General features: G+C 38.4%; 1 protein-coding gene across 4 annotated transcripts in view; it reads left to right on the top strand.

Annotated features, from left to right (window-relative positions):
- The window catches only part of LOC117884838 (sodium channel protein type 2 subunit alpha-like), a 115692-nt gene that overhangs the window by 67650 nt on the left and 26741 nt on the right, over positions 1 to 21301 (top strand). For all 4 annotated transcript variants that reach the window (XM_034785687.1, XM_034785686.1, XM_034785688.1 and 1 more), the window contains 3 exons: positions 17464 to 17584; positions 18610 to 18764; positions 20339 to 20512. In XM_034785687.1, the coding sequence (XP_034641578.1) occupies positions 17464 to 17584; positions 18610 to 18764; positions 20339 to 20512 (450 nt within the window). The remainder of the gene's footprint in view (positions 1 to 17463; positions 17585 to 18609; positions 18765 to 20338; positions 20513 to 21301) is intronic.

Genomic DNA, 21301 nt, shown 5'->3' with positions numbered 1-21301 from the left:
ATGACTCAAGGGTATCTCTCTGCACATACCGAATCTAATTTTTTATTATATATATATATATATATGAAAAGTAAAAATATATATATGTGGGTAATTACTAAAGATGAATACTAAGACATCATAGAATAAATAGACCAATGAATGATTTTTAGACCAGCTGAAGTGTCATTTAGACCAGTACCTTAAAACTGTGCAGGAGTACAGACTAACCATTATATTGTATAGCGCTGTAGCAGTAGCTTACATGAAAAAATGATACTATTATTAATGTAACTAAGTGTTTGTTATTGTGCAAAAGCAGACAAAAGATTTTTTTTTAACCGAACCAAAAAACCAACAGCTTCCTCAAAATAGACATGGCTGACGCCCTGGAGATTAATGGGTATAGATAATATTCTCAGACAAAAACAACGAGGAGTTTGGTGGCACCTTAAAGACTAACAGATTTATTTGGGCATAAGCTTTCATGGCTAAAAAACCCACTTCTTCCATGCATCTGAAGAAGTGGGTTTTTTACCCACGAAAGCTTATGCCCAAATAAATCTGTCAGTCTTTAAGGTGCCGCCGGACTCCTCACTGTTTTTGTGGATACAGACTAACACGGCTACCTCTCTGATACTTGATTCTCAGACAAAGAAAAACTTTGTACAGTGGAGTGCTCAGAGTACATATTATAAGTTAAGGGTAAGTAAATTCAAAACAAATTTTCAAGGACATAATTATTTTGAAAAATATTAGAAATCCAGGAATTTGGGCTTTAAGATGTCTACAATCTATGGCTATAAGCATCCTCAATTTAGAATGGACCTGGTTCTTGTACAGCTTGTGGGTGGAGTGCAGAAAGTATACAATATGAGTGATGCTTCATCATTATAGTATGTTTTGTTTTTTCTATCTAGGAGCTACACGTTCATGACTGCATATGGGGGGGTAGTCTGTTATTTTTTGTTTAATGATGCACATATAATAGATGGCACCTGGAACCGTACTGAACTGTGAGGAGTAATTCTTTATTATGTGTCACCTTGGCCCCTCAAACTTGTCTCTTGTCTGTGGTATTCAGCCTCTTCCTATGGTTCAGGCTCACCACAGCCAGAGAACCAACTGTACCTTATGGCTTACTTAGGGCATGTCTACACTTACCTCCAGAGCAATCGATCCAGCAGGGGTTGATTTATCGTGTCTAGTGAAGATGCGATAAATTGACCGCTGAGAACTCTCCTGTTGACTCCAGTACTCCACTGGAGTGAGAAGCGTAGGCAGAGTCAATGGGGGAGTGTCAGCAATCGACCTACCACAGTGAAGACATTGCAGTAAGTAGATCTAAGTACGTCGACTTCAGCTATGTTATTCACGTAGCTGAAGTTACGTAACTAAGATCGATTTCTCCCTCCCCACCCCTCCCCCAGTGTAGACCAGGCCTTAGTATCAAAACACCTTGGTTGGCACTTTTGAATAAGAATCCAAATAGGGTTTAGGCACAATCCCCTATCATTAACTTCCTTCAGGAGCTGAAGGACCTCTCAACAGGATGAACTGTAGATTATCTCAGAAACAGTTTGAGATTCAAAAATGTCAAATACAATAAAATGTACTAAAAACTGAGACGAGAATAAATCTAAATGGTATCAAACACACACTTAGATCTAAGGCTTCCATACACTCACCTAGGCAGGCCTAATCGTTTCAGTTTAAAGAAATTATGATGGTCACCGCATTAGCAAGCTCTGTCAATTAGTTTCTCAACCCCTTTTTCTTCTCACTCTGGCATACCAAAGTTCTAGTCACTGGTTCTGTGACCTTGAGTCTTTCAGAGGAACTTCCTTGTTTCTCTCCCTAGAACCTCACTCCTCCTTTCCTTCATTTCCCTTATACCCTGGAGAGTCTTTGAAGTCAAGGGGTGAGTTACCTGCATTAGAATTCTAGCCCTGAAGTAATCTTTTTCATTAGCATATTGATGATAAGTTTGATCAAGTCCAGCATCTGTGTCACTAACTTGGCCTCCAGCACGATGTCCATTCTGTGTTCCAATTTTATTCCATATTGTATGTTACCTTCTTTACCAACTTCTGTCTCTGAGATACATTATTTCTAATGCTCCTTTGGACTTGCATATACACACTCAGAATTTCTCCCCTGCTGATGTTTGTCCTTAAATATGTAGCTACCTCTGTATTCCAGGCTAAATTACAATCTTTCCATTGCCTGCAGAGAGTCTCTGAATGCCCTTGCTTATATGTTAAATGATAGACCAGTTTCGCTCAGTGAGTCATACAGCTCCCATATTTTCAAAGAATGCCATATATTTCAACAGCCAATATCAGATATGATTTATGGAAAGATGGTATTCCCATAATTATATATGCTATATGTCTAATCAGGAATGTGAAGTGTATGCCTTTATTTATGAATTACACATAGTTTTAAAGAAAGCCTGTCAGCATACCCATTTGAAGATTAAGAATAAGCCATTGTGGTTTTTGTGGTCAACATTTTTGGTATGAATGGACAAGGTCGCCTGAGAGCTCCCCCCACACACACATTTAATATTGTTTGTGTGACATTGTCCGTATGTTTTCATTTACTTCTAAATGTTCTGCTTTTTTAATGGTTGTGTTTGATAAATACAATGATATGTGCTTTTCTCCAATCTAGCAAAGTTATTTTTCTGAGAAATTCCTTAGAATTTTTTTTAAAAATGTTTATGATATGCATTAGGAACTAGGGAGGCTCATAAGCTCTGTAGGGCACTTGGAGTCAGGGAATGGGATAGAGTAAAGCTGCCTAGAAGTTCTATATGGATTTTGACTTCCCAGTTGACTTCTACACATTAGCTACTCCATATTCTCCAGCCTCTGTTTGCTTCTTCAGGCTCCATACTTCCATTTCATCTCTCCATCAAAGCTTTTTCTCCCTTCAGCTATTCTATAGTCCCCAAGACCTTAGTATATCCACATGAACCAGAGTCCTCATGCAGGCTTTTGATGAATCATTAAGTCTTCAGGAAGGAAAACCTGGCACTGCAAGCAAGCAAGAGTCAATACAAGGAACCTAAGAGAGAAGTGGTCAGATGACTTTGGCTGGATGGAAGCTGGCTGGTGAAGGCTGCAAAATTCATCAGCACAAGCATGTGGAGCTTAAGAGCTCTGCAAGCACTCTGCATCGGGGACAGGATGGCCCTGGAAATTTGATTTCCATAGGACTGTAGTAATCACTAGTAGCAAGAGAAATTGGAGTCCAGCTGCTTGTGCTGGTCTCTGCTCGTGCACTATTACTGGCAGCGGTTAGCTACCTAACATTCAAATATGCACATTTACAGTGTGTATAAATGAGTGTTGGGTAGTTAAGGAATGGTACCATGGTAGTTAGGAGTTCCATGTTTATTTTTATCTCAAGCCCCATTACTTTCCATTCTTCCCTACTGGACTAGCTCTGTCTCTTACTGTGGGGGAAGATGTCACTATCTGTACCTCTTTTGTATATGTAGAAATGCTGTCGCCTGCCCTTTGCTGGGAGTATGTGAGAAACAATTCTGATGCTTGATGAGCAAGTTGTGAAGATTCTGTTGCCACCAGCCTAACCCATGCATATTGACGATTCTGCTACTCGCTGTCTTTCGTACACAGGAGGCTGAAGATTACACATACCTTCTATCCCAGTGTTTAAAAATTAGACCTCTGGAGACACACAATATCATCCGCTCCACTTTCTCTCTCAAAAAGCAACAGAGGGTCCTGTGGCACCTTTGAGACTAACAGAAGTACTGGGAGCATAAGCTTTCGTGGGTCAGAACCTCACTTCTTCAGATGCAAGCCCTCTGTTGCTTTTTACAGATTCAGACTAACACGGCTACCCCTCTGATACTTTCTCTCTCAAGGGATTCCATTAAAACATAACTCCTGCTTGGAGAACTCATTATGGATTCCATTAAAACATAACTCCTGCTTGGTACCTCAGAACCAGGGGTAAGGGATGAGACAGCATTTCCCTTCCCCCAAACATCGCACAGGGTTCTTAGAGTACTCTTAGCACATCAGAATGCCCTCAGAAGACTCCTCTGTCAATAGAACTTCATTTTACCAGGAAGGAGTTGTGGAAAGCTATGTTGGCTCAGGTACTAAAGTATTAACAATTTTTTTCCAGTGTCATTGGTGGCATAGCCACTGATTCTAAGAGCAATACTTTAGGGGAGAGCACTAGAAACATTTATTTGATTATCTGTCTCCATTGACAAGATGTACAGAAGTGGGGTGGAGGGAGCTGAGGAAGATAACAGGCGCAAGTAATTGAGTTGGAAATTACAGCTGCTGGTAGTTGAGAGAATGGACTTCAGTTTTCCTGGTTTTGCACCCAAATAAATCAGAGTGCAAAAACCCTCTAGCAATCAGTTTTCTTTTTGAAGGCTGTCTCCACAGGAAACAAGCTAGAGATTTACTTTAAGAAGAAAGAACGAGAAAGACAGAAAGGTGTGACTAATTTGCCAGTGAATAAATAACTTGCCAAATGTGCCTTTCCCTGTCTTAAAAGGGTTATGTCCTCTAGAGATCTCACCAAAATCATTCAAATAAATCTCATTAGAAATTTCTAGGACAATTTGTGTTTTAGATAAAATGTGGCAAAATCATTTGACATTCTTTCAAAAAATACTTATTGTTTCTGAGTCCCATATTCCAAAAGTAACTTATCCAAATCATCTCAAATTTGGTTAAAAAAGTTTCCCTGGCCTACATTTGCCAAATATTAAAGGAAAAATGACATTTGTAGGATATTAGGGGAAGAGGTATTAGAATGGAAACTAAATTACAATCTTAACTTTGGAGAAGCAACTGTCTCTTCGTAATACAGTTTATTGACGGAGTATCACAGTACTCAGTGCTATGCTAGATGTAGTCTAAATATTCAGTACAATCAGCAATGGACTTTGGAAAAATGAAGTTGTCTATTCTGTATTGTTCCTGTATTTTACAACTGTTTCATGATATTACACTCTTTGACCTTCCAGAGACATGTCCCATTTGACTTCAAAACAGTATCTAAGTTCCTCCTAGTCATAACACACACCACGTTTTTTAGAAGTCTGCTAGCTCTTTATCAGTTGATACCTTCAAAAGAGGCCTTTTGTGTGGTTATCTCTTCATAGGTTCAATTAAACATTGCGCATAGGAGGAGATAATACCAGCTTGGCTGGTACATGACTGTCTCCCACAGGCTCTTCACGTCTTCCTAAGAAAAGTCTTGACAGCTGACATATTGGAGATATACTTGTACTTTTAAATGAATATGATCGTTATTTACTCTGAAACATTTAGACAGCTATATGTTTCTCTTTTACATGTACTTGGAAATATAGCAGTTCTTTTGTCACTACCCATCTGTATCTCCGACAGATTCCCTGGTAGTATTTACTTAGTGCACCTGGCATATCTTTCCCGTGTGGACCCTAAAATACCCCTATATATACTTATACATGCACTCTGGGCAGCTGCACACACATTTTTGCCTGTGAATTTCAGGACTTCATTTAAACAATAAAACTGCCTAGTTGGAAATTGTTTCATTTACAACAATGAAAGCAGCTACAATTTTTATAGTGCCTTGAGACATCACAAATCACTTTCCAATAACACTGGGAATGCCCTCCCCCAACCCCTATGTGAACATAGAAGACCCTGAACATAGGTGGAACTATCGTAGTGCCACTTTGTGGAGTATAAAATATGGCTGATCAATACAATGTATGGAGTGGGTTAACCTTCGCACACATCAGAATCCTAGCTATTGTATTCTGTACCAGTTAGCAAATATTAAGTGGATTAAAATGCCAGCAAGCAGGGCCGCCCGGGGGAGGGGGGGGCAAATGGGGCAATTTGCCCCGGGGCTCCCTCGAGAATATAGTATTCTATAGTATTGCAACTTTTTTTTATGGAAGGGGCTCCTGACATTGCTTTGCCCCAGGCCCCCTCAATCCTCTGGGCAGCCCTGCCAGCAAGAAGACTATTACAGTAAACAACCTGGGAGATCATAAGTCAGAATTAGTATTTGGTGCATCAGAGAAGAAGAACTGAGTTCTAGATATTTTTCCAGTTAGTGGAAAGCTGACTTTGCAACTGCAGATTCATGACTATCTGAAGAAAAGGCCTGAATCAATCAGAATTCCAAGATTCCTGACCACAGGTGATGCTTATTTTGAAGATTCTTCTTATTAGCAACCCTCAATTGCCAGCAAAGAGTTGCCATTATCTGGCAGTTGCCAATAAGTGGAAGTCTAGTTTGTGAGGGTGCAGCCAGGGAAGGAAGTGCTGGGACATGCCATCCCTGGCTTCAGCCCTGTAAACCAGCCTGTGCACAGGGCAGCAGCAGGAAGGGGAGCAGCAACCCAGATGCCAGGACTTTCTACAGGAAGTGAAGGCACTGGGGGTTCACGGAGCTGCACAGTACCTCTCCTTGCACTCTCAGGTGATTAGGGCTCAGCATATGCCAGTGCTTCCTTCCTGCGGTGCAGCGTCTCAGCAGGGCACATCCTGGAGAATGCATAGAGAGAGACAGTGCAGCTCCAGCTTCCAGGTGGCATCCTCCTTCCCTGCTACTGTCCTTTCCACAGCCTCTGCAGCACCAGAACCACTGGAATGTGCTGAGCACCCGGCTGCAGGCAGGTTTGTGAGACTGCAGCCAGAGAAAGCACATCCCCACACTTCTTGCCCTGGCTGCAGCCTTGCAAACCTGCACCTGGGCCTTTCTTAATAAGCGTCATGCTGTTGCCAATATCCAAATCCCATTTACACTAAGGTCAATTGGACAGGACTGGTTCCCACCAAAATGTTGCTACTAACCAGAAGTTGTTAATATATGGATTGCTATTAAGCAGAATTCACTGCATATATATATATTTTATATGAATCATCATAAAATTGGAGGAATAAGTCTCAAGTTAATATCTGAAATCAGCAATAAATAGTTCAGGTTAGCAACATTAAAATGATTCTTTAACATCGATGCCCCCTAATCCTCAGAACAAAGATTGAAATCCTGGCCTCTCGTTGACTTTGATGGGTCCAGGATTTCACCCAAGATCAGTAAATAGTAGAAAAAGAGAAGGTGTTGCCCCTTTCTACAGCTGTGAATGTATGACTTGATCAATATGTTCACAGCTTTGCAAACCAATAGCATGAATTCCCCTTCCCTACCACCTGGCCAATTCAAAGGGCCAGTTCCTTCCCAAATGGCACTACACCATCCAAAGTATCAGCTTCTTTAGAGTGCCTGATAGTTTGGATCTGTAACGTGTCAGCCCACTGTCTCAAATGCCACTGATGGGCCAGGTCCAACCATCCAGCTGGCTCATTCCTTCCCAAATGGATCAAGAAACTTTAGAAAGCCAAATAGTCATAAAATAATAATGTTAAAATAGTTTTTTACATAATACAGTACCTCACAATATCTAATTTGGATAGAAATTCAAGGAGAATTCACTGTTTTGTGAGGTATTTCTACATGTAAATTCTATCATTGTTAAAAGGATGGAAGCAGGAACTATAAAACAGAAAACCTCAAAGTATTTTGCTTATTGTATGCATTCAGTTTAGAATGATAAAATATGCACACGGTCAATTAAATGAAGAGTAAACAATTTAAGTGTGAAAATTCGAAGAATATTCTGCCAAGCGTTAAAATAATGTTTGTTAAGATTTATCTTTAAAGCTATCATATACTTTCAAAATCTGTGCTAGCCATATTATTATGTAGTTAGTTCATTTTTGTTTCTTAATTGTGAGCCACAATTTTGCAGAACAGTTATTAGCTTCAGCTCCTGTATTTTATATGAATCTGATGATACTAGATATAAACTTACAGTCAATCCTTAGGAATGTTTGTTGAACTCTTTTGTCAGCCAATATGTATCCTCCTTTTTGCCAACTGATAAAATATTTAGTAAATATATTTTTACTGTTTTGAAGCCATGTTTGAATTAGAGTTTCCAAAGAGAAGAAAAGTAGAGGTACTATAATCTTGAACTTCACTGCCTACCGTTCTTACTTCTCACAGGGGTAAAACCAAGCTGGAGCAATCAAGAACGCAGCTCTGGTGCTTTTTAACCAGGTAGAGCAACGTATCACCACTTTTACACAGGTTACCTAAGCAAGTTATACGTATCACTTTTTTAATGGCTATTGACTGGCCTGCATGCAACTAAGCTATGTTCCTTCCCCATCCATTGCAAGATAGTAGAAACATGCACAGCTGCTCTCTGCTGAGTCATGTGACTCACATCACAGCATGGTCAGGCAAGACTGGCAACCCCAACATACATTTGACTATGCTAATGACTCTTCTAGATATTTTTGATGAAGTACTTTAACAATAACTGCATGCTCTTCAGGTTTTGGTAATATGGATCAAACCATTAAAGGAATGTTCAACTTTAAAAAGAACAAAGAAAAAAGGGAGCATGCATAGTTTTTAAAAATATAAAAACAACCCTTTTTGATTCAGCCCTTATAAATGTATTGGTTTACTAAAGGAAGTTCTAGATGATTTATGTAATGCTTATTGTCACATTTAAATTCCTTAATGAATATAATTGGAACATTTCAAAATCTACTCATGTCACAAAAATATTTACATTTATTTATATTTTGAAATGTTTAATGCAAACTTGCTAGGTACGAAGAGCAATATTCTGTATTCATTTGGGCACCCACATATCTTGAATTTTCATAAACTGCATATGAACAGGACACATAATTTATGCCAAAAGTNTGTGTGTGTGTGTGTGTGTGTGTATGTTACACCACATACATGCACTTTTTGTGTTTTATAATACATATGTAGTATGTAGTATATATATATAGTATATATATAAAATAAACAATGAGCTCAATTATGCCTAATTAAGAATATATACATACATGCATGCTTGATAATTAGTTATTCCTCCGGTAAACTAAAAGGATGCACATCAGGATGGGGGGAATGAGGAGGGAGGTGTGAGGATATCCTGGTAGCCAAGTAAAGCTAGAATAGTTTGCAATGTTATCCAAATCCTGAGATAATTATCTTACCCTCCTCACACCTTGCTTGTATGTTTCATGTATATGATGGCTCACACAATATTTTACAAGAGAAAGATGGTTTCTAAAAATAACTTTTATATGGAATTTTTTGGATTGTTCTATTTGTTAGAGATTTTTCTATTTCAGGACACTCTAGTGTGAGTCAAGCAGTTTGTTCAATGACTGATTTTTAGGTACCAGTAAAAAAAAATAAAAAAAATCAGCCACTAGTTGGAAATAGTAAATACATTATCCAGTGTTCTTTTCAAAAGCAATACTTGTGGACAAACTGGTCTCTTGTAGGTCAAAGCACTAAAGAGATGTGATCTTCCAATCAGAAATCATGTCCATTAATGCTACAATCACCAACTAGCAAATGAAAATTTTAAATTCTGCTTCATCAACACCTATCAGATGAAACATTTAAATTGATGTCTTTCAAGATAACAGAAGTACAATTACTAAAATAGGATCAGGACTTCCTATTTTGAAAACCAATTATCTGTAAATGCCTTCATGTATATTGTTTGTAAAGTACTTGACTGGGTGACTACATGTATCCAGCAAGAGGAGATTAACAACATACAACAGTATTTGAGTCCAGTGACATCTTCTTGTAACAAATGAGTGTCCTTTATTATAACAAAATTATTATTTTATATGACATTCACATAAAAAAAATAAAGATGGGTGGTACTGCATTTCATTATAACCATAACATACAACACCAAGTCTAAAGGAATAGAACTATGGTATCTGTCAGCTCCTAGAATGTGTAGCCCAATTAAGGCCCCAATCGTGTAAAAACATACCCTCATGAGTAATTTTAGGCATGTGAGACCCGATCCAACTCAAGTCAATGGGAACTCAGTGGAAATCCTCATGTGCATAAAATGAAAGTTACTTGCAACTGGAGTTCTTTGAGATGTTCTGTATATTCATGCTTCTGGGTATTGCCTTGCCTAGTGGTGCCTAACAGTACACCCCCTTTTATCCCCCCTGTCAGTATCTCTGAATGTTCTGAGGGCAAAGCTCTATAAAGGGGTGCAGCACCCTCTAACACCTCAGTTCCTTCCACCGCCAACCCAGAGAAAAAAAATAAAAGGACTCTGAGAAAGTGGAGAAGGAGGTTGGGAAGTGTAAATATGCAGAGCCACCTCTAAGAACTCTGGTTACAATTAACCTTCATTTCTTCTTCGAGGGGCTTTGCATATTCCCACTTATGGAATAGTTTGATAAGCAGTACTGAAAATAATCTCAATGAAGGAACAGAGTCTTCATTGAACTGAGACTGAAGCACCGCTCTATCAAATCTAGCATCAGCCCTTAGGATGGCCACTCACAAACCCCCAGAGTACCAGGCATTCCGGTACTTCCTAGAATGGCGGTGGGCTCACCCCTGCTGGCACGTCCCTACCAGACAGGGGACAAATCATTTAAAACCAGGACTGTCTATCTTAAAATAAGATGAATGGCCTGCTTTTCAGCCCTTGAAGCCAAATTGAGAGCATAACGTTTAGAAAAAGTGTGCACAGAACTTCAGGTTGAAGCAGTGTAGATTTTAGTAACAGGGACTTGCGCAGGACAAGTAAAAGGCATTGCCACAGCTCTGGTGGAATGAGATCGTACTGTTGTAGGTACAGGAATTTCTGCTAACTTGTAACATTCAACAAAACATTCCTTTATCCATCTAGAAAAAATCTGGGGAGACACAGTATGATCCATGTGATTCTTAGAATAAGAGACGAATAATCTAGATGATTTTCCAAAAATTTTAGTTCTATTTAAATAATATGCAACAGTTCTTCTATCTAAAATATTTCAAACTGATTCCCCTTTTTTACAAGGTGGTCTTGGAACAAATAGCAGCAAATTAATTGTCTGATTAATGTGAAATTTAGAAACGACTTTTGGCATAAGCTTAAAATCAGGTCTAAGAACCCCCTTTATGAAAAGATGTACGGTGGATCAGTCCCAAGGCCTTTAATTCCATTAATTTCTGGCTGACGTTATGGCAACAATTAATGTAATTTTAATACATAAACACTCAGCCAAGGGTTCAAAAGCTGACTTCACAAATGTAGATAAAAAACAAATAAAATCCCAAGGAGAGACAGGTGAGTCCAAAATGTCTCAAAGGATATTAACTGACAATTGAAGATTGTCCAGATTTGGCCTGTAAACCTGAAACATCCAGTGCTGCATTGTCCTCATTCTGAGATGTGCAAACAGAGTCTTGTAAGTCTTAGCTGCCATGAGACCCAGGAAGAAAATTACTTTCTGTGTTAGACATATTTGAGAATTTAAAACATACAGCACTATTTTTAAAAAATTGTCCTCTGGTAAAAAGATATTTCCTATCACCAAGTCCAATATGGAGTCTATGAGTACAATTCTCTGAGTTGGGCAGAAATTCAACTTTTTGACATTCAGAAGCATCTCCAAGTCTGAAAAAAGGGTGGTTGTATAGCAGTATGGCTTGATAGATCCTTGCGAACAGCATCCTTAAACAGCCAATCACTCAATTATGGGTAAACAAAAATAACCCGCTTTCACATCTGAGCAGCTACTACAGAAAGGCACTTTGCAAACACTATTGGTGTGGTCAACAGGCCAAATGGGATCATGTTGTATTGGAAATGGCCTCCCAACACCTTGAAACAAAGGTATTTTTGATGACTGTACTGGCAGAAATATGAAAATGTGTCCTTTCACTCAAGCATCACAAACCAATCTATAGCTGAAAGTGAAGGAATTATGGAGGCCAGAGCTAACATACATAACTGAAACTTTCATATGTATTTGTTCAGATTCCTTAAATCTAAAATCAGATGAAACTGTACTTTTTCTGTACCAAAAAGTCTCTTGAGTAAAACTCAACCTCTCAGGTTTTAGATACCTCCTCAACAGCTCCTATCAGAAGGAATTTCTGCACTTCTGAAAGTAAAATAGCCTCATGAGAAGGTTCCCTGAAAAAGGTAGGGTACAAGGAATTGAAAGGGGGAAATTTCTCAGATTGATTGACCTAGTCCTTTTCTATAATTTGTAGAACCCATTTGTCCAATGTATTATCTGTCCTCCATCTGATGAGAAAATATGCTAGCCTGTCTCCAAACAGGAAGGGAAGATCCCCACTGATTGATTCTGGACTCTTGATCCTGTCAGAAAATCTGAGGGTTGGTTGTTCACCAAAGACAACAGGGAGGAAGCAGATTGTTTAGATTTAGGCTTTGATTCGAAAGACTTCTTGTTTTGGCTCTGGAAAGACATACCCTGTTCGTGTTGTTACTGATGTCTTTGATTCAATGGGAAATAAGTCAAGGAAGACTGTGTTTCTGTTAATGGAAATGAGTAGTCAAAGTTCTCCACCTGGTAAAAGAAATCAAAGCCCAAATAGCAGCTTTTGAGCTTGTCCCTTCAGATTTTCCAGCAACTCATCTGCCTTTTTACTTAAAAGACCATCCGCTAACTCAATTCTCATATCCTGAGCCAGAGAAGAGCAACAAAGCCAAGCTTGTCTACTCTAGGTAACTGCATATGCCAGTGCTCTAGCAGAAGAGTTCAAGGTGTCTAAAGAAGCTCCAAAAGCATGCTTTGTCATATTTTCACCTCCATTAGGATCACATTTGCTAATTTCCTTTTGTTATCTGGCAAATCCTGCACAAACAATGCCATTTTTTCCCATAAGTGGAACTGAGAGTGGATCATAGTTGCTTGATAATTTTCCAAGAAGGGAAGAGGAGAATACTTTTTTCCCTAAGGAATCAATATTTTCCCTTCTCTATCAGTGCTTGTCCAGACCTCAACATGCTACTGGTAGCAGCCACAACCTAATGAATTAGGTACAGGTTGTGTGTAAAAATATAAAAACTGCTACGAGGGTATCTGATATAATTTATCTGCCTTCTTCAAAATAGGCTGGCAAAAAGTAAAAGTGGACCACACAGATGTAGCTCGCTGCGGTAGACCATCAAGATTTGATAAACTTCCGACTCTTGCAGGTAGCTTAAACAATGTCGAACACTGGATGGGATGTTTTCTCCACAACTAGTGAAGTTAATTTCAATGTGAACACTGTGTGATCCATCAGGTCATGGCACTGCAGAGCATCCTCAAAAGGAAAAGAGGCAGAAGCCACTCCCACATGCTCATCTGGTGACAAATCAGGATCGGGGTCTATGTCAGCCTACTCCTGTTCAAAAACAGAAGTTATCTCCGTATCTTCTTCTTCAAACAGACAATCAGGTACCACTATCTGAGATGCAGACAGATCTGGTGGAACTGGATCCGAGGATTTCTCCACCACTGGATCCTTTACAGATAAAATATCACCTTTCCATCCATAAGGAGGATGACTGAAAAATTCCTGTGGCAGCTCCCAATAAGGCCATGGACTCCAGGACTGCCAGTCTCCCCCACAACTGTGATGTGAGAACATACGTGCAGGAGGAGGATCAAAAAGAAGAAGCAGGAAGAAACAGTCTCTTTATTCTTCCTCTGTCAACCTCTAAACATGGATCTGGCCTTGGATCAGTAATGGATTCCACTGAAGATAGTAATGGACCTAGAGATTGGAGAGAAAACTCTTTGTGGGGACACTGTAGGAGACTTAGGAGGAGAAGGTGTAGATGGACCAGGAGAAAGACTAATAATCTCCTCTTCTCTTCTCCTTTTTTCAGGAGAATTGACACTGAACTCAGAACTGATGAAGCCAGTCTCTTCCTCTCATTCAGATCCAAGAAGCCCTCAGAAACCAAATGGTGTACATCAGCCAAAGTAAATATATTCTATGGACCCGAAGTTGGAGCTGAAACTGGACACAGGTCGAAGTTGGAGCTGAAGACCTGGATGGCATGGAATCTGGTGAAATACACAGATCTGCCTGCTTGGTACTTGAAGCTGAAGCCAGAGCCAGTCTGGATTTTGGAGCCATAGTTGTAGAGGCCCTGTCAGAATCAGATAGATCTGACAAATCTGAAATGAGGGATCTGGCATTTCTAACGGTGGCTATCTTCTCCCTTGAATGCTTCTTCGGAACCAACACAGCTGGAGCTGACAATGTGGCTCTTGGTTCTGTAGCAGACAGTCTGCTCTTCATCATCACCTGTGCCTTTGAAGCCCTGGCTGCTTGAGCAACAGGATCTGGAGACAGACCCAACAAAGGTTCTGATTTCCTGCAGCCTTTAAATTATTTCATTTTGCAGGAGTAAGTGACAGTATGTCCCAGTATGGATCCTTGAGGTCCCCACTACTTACCTCTCTCCAGTATGAAAACTGACCATTTATTCCTACCCTTTGTTTCCTATCTCTTAACCAGTTACTGATCCATGAGAGGATATACCCTCTCACCCCATGACTGTGACTTTGCTTACGAGTTTTTGGTGTCGGACCTTGTCAAGGTCTTTCTGAAAGTCTAAGTACACTATATCCATTGGATCACCCTTGTCCACATGCTTGTTGATACCTTCAAAGAATTCTAATAGATTGGTGAGGAATGATTTCCTTTCACTAGGAAACAACAAGCCATGTTGAATCTTCACTAAAACATAGTGTGTGTCTATGTGTCTGATAATTCTGTTCTTTACTATAGTTTCAATCAGTTTGCCTGGTATTGCCAGGACTGCCTCTGGAGCCTTTTGTTTAAAAAATTCATCATTACATTAGCTATTCTCTAATCATTTGTTACGGAGGCTCATTTAAGTGATAGGTTACATAGTAATAGTTAGTAGTTCTGCAATTTCACGTTTGAGCTCCTTCTGAACTCTTGGGTGAATACCATCTGGTCCTGGTGACTTAGTACTGTTTAATTTATTAATTTGTTCCAAAATGTCCAATATTGACATCTCAGTCTGGGAGATGTGTCATCGAAAAAGAATGGGAATCTCCCACACATCCTCTACAGTTAAGACCGACAAAGAATTCATTTAGCTTCTGCTTTTTCTTCAGTTTCACCAAGCTACTAACTGACTTAACTAACTAACTAAAACTATACTAAACAATTACCAAGACACTAAGAACTGGGGGAAAAAACTCAGATCCGAATGGTCTGGAGTGGTTTATTTCCATCTGGCACAGTGGTTGGAAGAAAGTGAGGTGATAGAAGGCATTGCCCCCACTCCTTACAACATCTGTAGATGCTGAGGGCAGAGACAAAGGGGCTGTGCAAGTGCTCGAACAGACACTGCTTGGAGAAGGTTCTAACATCAGGCACCACCAGGCAGCGCAATACCCATAAGTGGGAATATGCAGAGCTGCTCAAAGAAAAAATTATAATGTACTTATTATTTAGATGTGGATCTACAGTAACCCTATTTCTTTAGGCCTGCTCCAAAGCCCAGTGCAGTCAATGGAAAGAGTCACATCAATTTCAATTATGTATGGATCATGTCCTTTGTTTCCAAATAATTTAAGGCCTGATCCTGCAAGCTGTCTCCTGAGTTAATGGAAGGCAAGGATGTAATATCAGTCCTTAACTAAAGATCAATAGAAAATGTAGTTTTCAGAACTGTTCATCTCCTTTACAAAAGCTACACAAAATTCCAAAAAAGCCACAAGAAATCATAAAGTAACATTTTCTCAAGGTTTATACTGAAACAGACTGTCACAGCCAGTCAGAGCTCAGATACAGTCACTGCCTTTCAACCATATTATAGTTTTCCATACATTGTGCAAGTCTCAGCATTCTGATTGATATCCTCAGAATTTGATGTCTATATGTTCACAAACATGACAGCTCCCGAATCTCATGTCCACATTTAATCAATCATTTTGTTTATCATTGTATTCAATTAAATATTTGTTCATTAGATATTTCAGCAGGGTAACAGCTACCTGAGAGTGGTGCCTATTGATTCAGTAGTATCCATATCTTGGGCTGATAAAGGTGTCAGGCGAGATCCTCAGGGTGGTGTAAATTTGTGTAGCTTAACGGAGGTCACGCTCCCCTTGATTGGAAGTCAATGGAGCTACACAGATTTACACAACATCTCAGGATAAGGCACATCAGCATCCAAGTACTTTAGCCTAGACTAGGATTATTATTTCATGATCAGGAATCAGACTCAAATTTTCAATATAAATAATGCCGCTAAGTTATTCTGTATTCTAATACAATACAGGATCAATCTTTAAATAATGCTCCTAATCAGCATCCAGTTATCAGTATTAATGTTTCATGTATGTAGTGTACTCGATGTACTTACATCAATTCCTATATAAATCTGTAAAATTAACCGTAGAGTATGTAGCCATTCCTGACATTATAAATTATATGGCAATAACACTAACAGTTTCTTACCCATACTATAATCTAAATTACAGTGATGTAGCATATTACTTCTACAGCTGCATGGTCTATAATGATGTATTTCACTACGGTGCTTTCTTTAGGGCTGAAGACTTGGTTACATTACTTATTTAAAACTGAATAAGAATGTATTTCTGATTGAAGTAATTCAAGACACAAATCAACAAACTATGAACAGCTAAAAAGATGTTACAAACTCTTTGATGAGTGCTTGTTTTCACTTTAGTTGTGCTCAGAAACAAATGCATTTAAAAATAGTTTTACTTGCAAATTTAAAAGCAAATACAGGTGCCAGAATAATAGATAGCCTTAAACTGCCATTAGACCAGTGGCCTGATTCAAAGTCCACTAAAGTCAGTGGAGAGGCTTCCATTGAGTTCAGGAGCATTTGGATCAGTCCCTGAATCATGCACTCTTCAGTCCTCAGCAAAACTTCCACTGAAGTCAGTAGGAGTTTTGCCTGAGTAAGGACTGCATGATTTGACTATGTATAACGATAATACATGCATAGTGGAAGATAATGCAAAATAGTGGCTTGTCCTAAAGTTAACTTGCTGCTCCTCTCAACTGACATTACAGTAAGATACTTAAACAACAGGTCATGTGTACTGTCATAAGGTTTGCTACCGGAAAAAAGATCTAATTTTCAACATTTCAATCCATACACTGTATATTTTAGAGAAAATACCATTTGTAGTGGACATGAAGATATGCTGATTTCTATTGGTTTGGTCATTGTGCTGGAAAGATTAAGTGACATTCACAGTTTAATCCAATATAAGAGGGAGTGAAATAACTAACAGTATGGCATATGCAAATTGACCAATTTTAATATTATTGAACCTTAATTTCAGAATTCTTACACATGGATCAGGTTAGTGGACAAATTATTTTTTAGAATTTCCTATAAGAAGATATTCTAGAAATCAAAACCACACTACATAGATTTTAATACTACGATTTTACTTATAGTAATGCATATTATCAATATGTATTTACTGATAATCTTATTTAAAACTTGTGGAGCACTGACATATTTCAATGTCTTCTATGAATAATATATAGTTAGTGAGGAAAAAAAAATTTCCTGTGGGATTTTATTTTCAGAAGCTAAATGCATCCAGCTCATCTGAAGGCAGCACAGTTGATATTGCCCCTCCTGGAGAGGGCGAACAAGCTGAGATTGAACCTGAAGAAGCGCTTGAACCAATAGCCTGTTTTACAGAAGGTAACAAAACACAATATTGCCTAAAGATTGCGTTAGCAAACTGGGGCTTGATTCAATCACAATTTGCTTCTACAACAGTTGGCTCTTGAAACACCATGGGCCTTCCTGGTTTCACTAGCCAAGAGAAGCTACTCCCTTCTCAGTGATAACAATCAACTGTCAAAGTAGGAATTCTCTGGAAGGTGGCTAACTCTCCTCCCTGCTCAATCGCTATTATATCTCAATATTAAGGTACTTGCAGTATTAATTTTTCCAATCCTATAATTGTGTTTTGTAGTCAATAGAGAAGGCCCTTAGAATTTGGAGCAACTCTGTTTTTCTGAGAGAAACAGAACTGACATGGGCCAACAGCCACAAACACTACTGTGTTTTGGATATACAGTAGAACCTCAGAATTATGAACACCAGAGTTACGAACTGACCAGTCAACCATACACTTCATTTGGAACTGGAAGTACCAATCAGGCAGCAGCAGAGACAAAAAAAAGTAAATACAGTACAGTGCTATGTTAAATGTAAACTACTAAAAAAAATAAAAGGGAAAGGAGCAGTTTTCATCTGCATAGTAAAGTTTCAAAGCTGTATTAAGTCAATGTTCAGTTGTAAACTTTTGAAAGAACCATAATGTTTTGTTCAGAGTTATGAACATCTCAGAGTTACGAACAACCTCCATTCCCGAGGTGTTCGTAACTCTGAGGTTCTACTGTAGTTCACAGATTGTGTGTAATATAGAGAGATGTTTTTAAAGTCAATTTCATACTTAGTTGTAAATGCAAATCACTGTCAATTTCTCTCCATGGTTTCACTCCTAAATGTAGTTTAAATCTATTTACTATCACTATTCAGATATTCAGAACCTTGTAACGGCAAGTAGGGGATTCCAGTATCAGATTTTAAAAGTATCTCATAAAGAGAGTGGCTATCAAACTAAGAATTTTTATAATAATTTGGATGCCAGAGCGATTAACTATTTCAAAATAAGTTGCTATTTTATTCCAATTTCTAGTTATTTAATATGTTTACAGGTTGTGTGCAGAAGTTCACATGTTGTCAAGTAAGTATAGAAGATGGGAAAGGCAAAAACTGGTGGAATCTTAGGAAAACCTGCTACAGCATAGTTGAACACAACTGGTTTGAGACATTCATTGTCTTCATGATTCTTCTGAGCAGTGGCGCTCTGGTGAGTGAAACAATTATGACATATTCTGAAAAATAAGTTTTTAGAAGGGTGATTTATTAAAAGTATGTTTTCATACAGGATAGTTTTTGATCAGTATGAAAATCTATTCAATTTAAGAAATATTTGGGAATCAGCAGAAGCAAACACTCACGTTATAATCTGCAAGATAAAGAAGTATTGATAGATGTATTTTAATCGCAGCTTTGCAAAATGTTCATGCTGAAAACCAAAATCACTCTAAAACTTCCTGCATTTCATGTTTCATTACAGTTTTGAAATGTGGACCAAGGTTGGAAGGCTTGCTAAAATTCACATATGTTTTGATTAGAGATGGACCAAATCCAAAACACTGGGCTAAACTCTGCTTTTAATTAGACTGCTGTAAATCTGGAGTAACTTTATTAAAGCCAGTGGAGTTACCCAGAATTTATAGTGGTTACTCATTGCAGAAGTTTTGGACTGAATACTACTGACTTTTGTTACTGTTTGGATTTGGACCAAAATTTTAAATTGTGAGTCCATCTCTACTTCTGAGAGGACCTGGGCCGATGTATGAATGCACATCAAAATCATATGCAAATCATGGTTTTGACATGAAAACATGTACACATTTATGGCTTCAAATTATTTTACTTTAGGATTTCGGGCCATTTGAACTATCTGGTGAAGCTTTCATTCTGCTTAAATCATCCCCTTCATGCTCCACCCTGGCTCATTGTTTTCTTACTATTATGATTTTCTAAATTTTTTGTCATCTTTGGAATGCATAAAATTTCACAAAATGGCAATTGTTTCCAAAAAGATCGTCACTCTTCACCACTATCCCATTTCAAATTACATAAGCTCTGCATTACATAATTTTCTTGATTATGCTGATAGGAAGAAGGTTTTATTTAAATGGGGAAGTAAATAAAATCTTCCTCACTACTCACTACTCCTCTCTGAGAGAATATACGTATCTGGAACAGGAGGATTTTTTTGGGTTAAGCCCCATATTAAAATTTTGGCAGAAAATCATTCTTTGTATTTATTTCTTGATTCAGCAATAAAATAGGATTGCAAATCCTGAAGTCTCTACAGGCAATAATTCTTACCCAGGCAAATTTCTCACTAACTTCTGTGAGGATTTATTTAAAGGTTGAGTAAAAATCTGACTAAGGGCCTCAGGATTTGGCCTGGAATTATTTACTTTGATTTTGTAAAACCTCAATTGTCAAAAAAAGTCACAGCCAATTGAGGGTCACACAAACAGTACACAGAATTACATATGGAGTCCCTATATTTCTTGTTTCTCAAATAAAAGAGACTAGACTTTTCCTTTTGCTTAAGAAAAGGATTCGTATTCAAAACATATTCTCCGTATTCTATTGGAGAAAGCACAAAACAAGACTGCCTCTCTCAAAGTTGGATTCCATTGAAGCAGATGTAATGAAATGGGAGCTAAGTAACATAAGAGTTGAAAATGGTGCACAAAGAAGAGACAACAACTTAAATCCTGCCACTTTTTTCATTTATCTAATTGATCTTTCTGAACCAGGAAGTGTTATGAATACTTGCAAACTTTGTGTTCACAGGCTTTTGAAGACATATATATAGAGCAGCGCAAGACTATCAAGACCATGCTGGAATATGCTGACAAGGTTTTCACTTACATCTTCATTCTGGAAATGCTTCTGAAATGGGTTGCCTATGGTTTTCAAATGTATTTCACTAATGCCTGGTGCTGGCTGGACTTCTTGATTGTTGATGTAAGTTCTTTATTCTTCGAGTCTTTTTTGACTGATTTTCCTATCAACAGAGTTACAAAGTTCACTATTGTGAAGTAGATTTCTAATGAACACAGTACTTTCAGCAAAAAATAATGAAAATTTTACTAACAGCCTGTTGTTATCCGATGGTGTTACTAAACGTACATTTATATTCAAAAGAAAAATCTGTTAACTAACAGAACATTACTTACTAAACTAAAGCCAGGACATACCAAAGTTAAGGTCCTGTGCAAAACTCCACAATTTGTGAATATACATTATGACACAGTCTTATTATATGATCACATGTTGTTTCTCAAATAATACATTATATCATCATGGAATTTTTCTACAGCCATCCAAACTTTGCATCTAAGAAATTATGTTTGGTCCAAATGCTGTCAAAGCTTTATTACGAGTTTGACAATTTGTAATAAATAAGTCAGCTATGATTTGGGAGGGTTTATGATGGAAGAGGAGAGAAGCTTTCTTGGCTTCCTTCCCAGCCATGGCATATATGTACAAAGTCCTTGCAGGGGATGGATCACTTGATGATTACCTGTTCTGTTCATTCCCTATGGGGCACCTGGCATTGGCCATTGTACAAAGACAGGATACTGGGCTAGATGGACCTTTGTCTGGCTATGCCGAAAAAATGACAGGAGACATTAGATATGGGTTTAATCAGGCCGCAACTTCATTATTAGATGTCTGGGATTAACCCGGTGGATAAAATGTGCAGTGCAGGTGAAAACCCCCACAATTCACCGAGGGGCGGGGTGAATGCTT

Source organism: Trachemys scripta, chromosome 11, assembly GCF_013100865.1.
Source record: "Trachemys scripta elegans isolate TJP31775 chromosome 11, CAS_Tse_1.0, whole genome shotgun sequence".
Lineage (NCBI taxonomy): Eukaryota > Metazoa > Chordata > Testudines > Emydidae > Trachemys > Trachemys scripta.
Note: the sequence above shows the minus strand (reverse complement) of the source record. Positions and strands in the feature narration are given on the sequence as shown.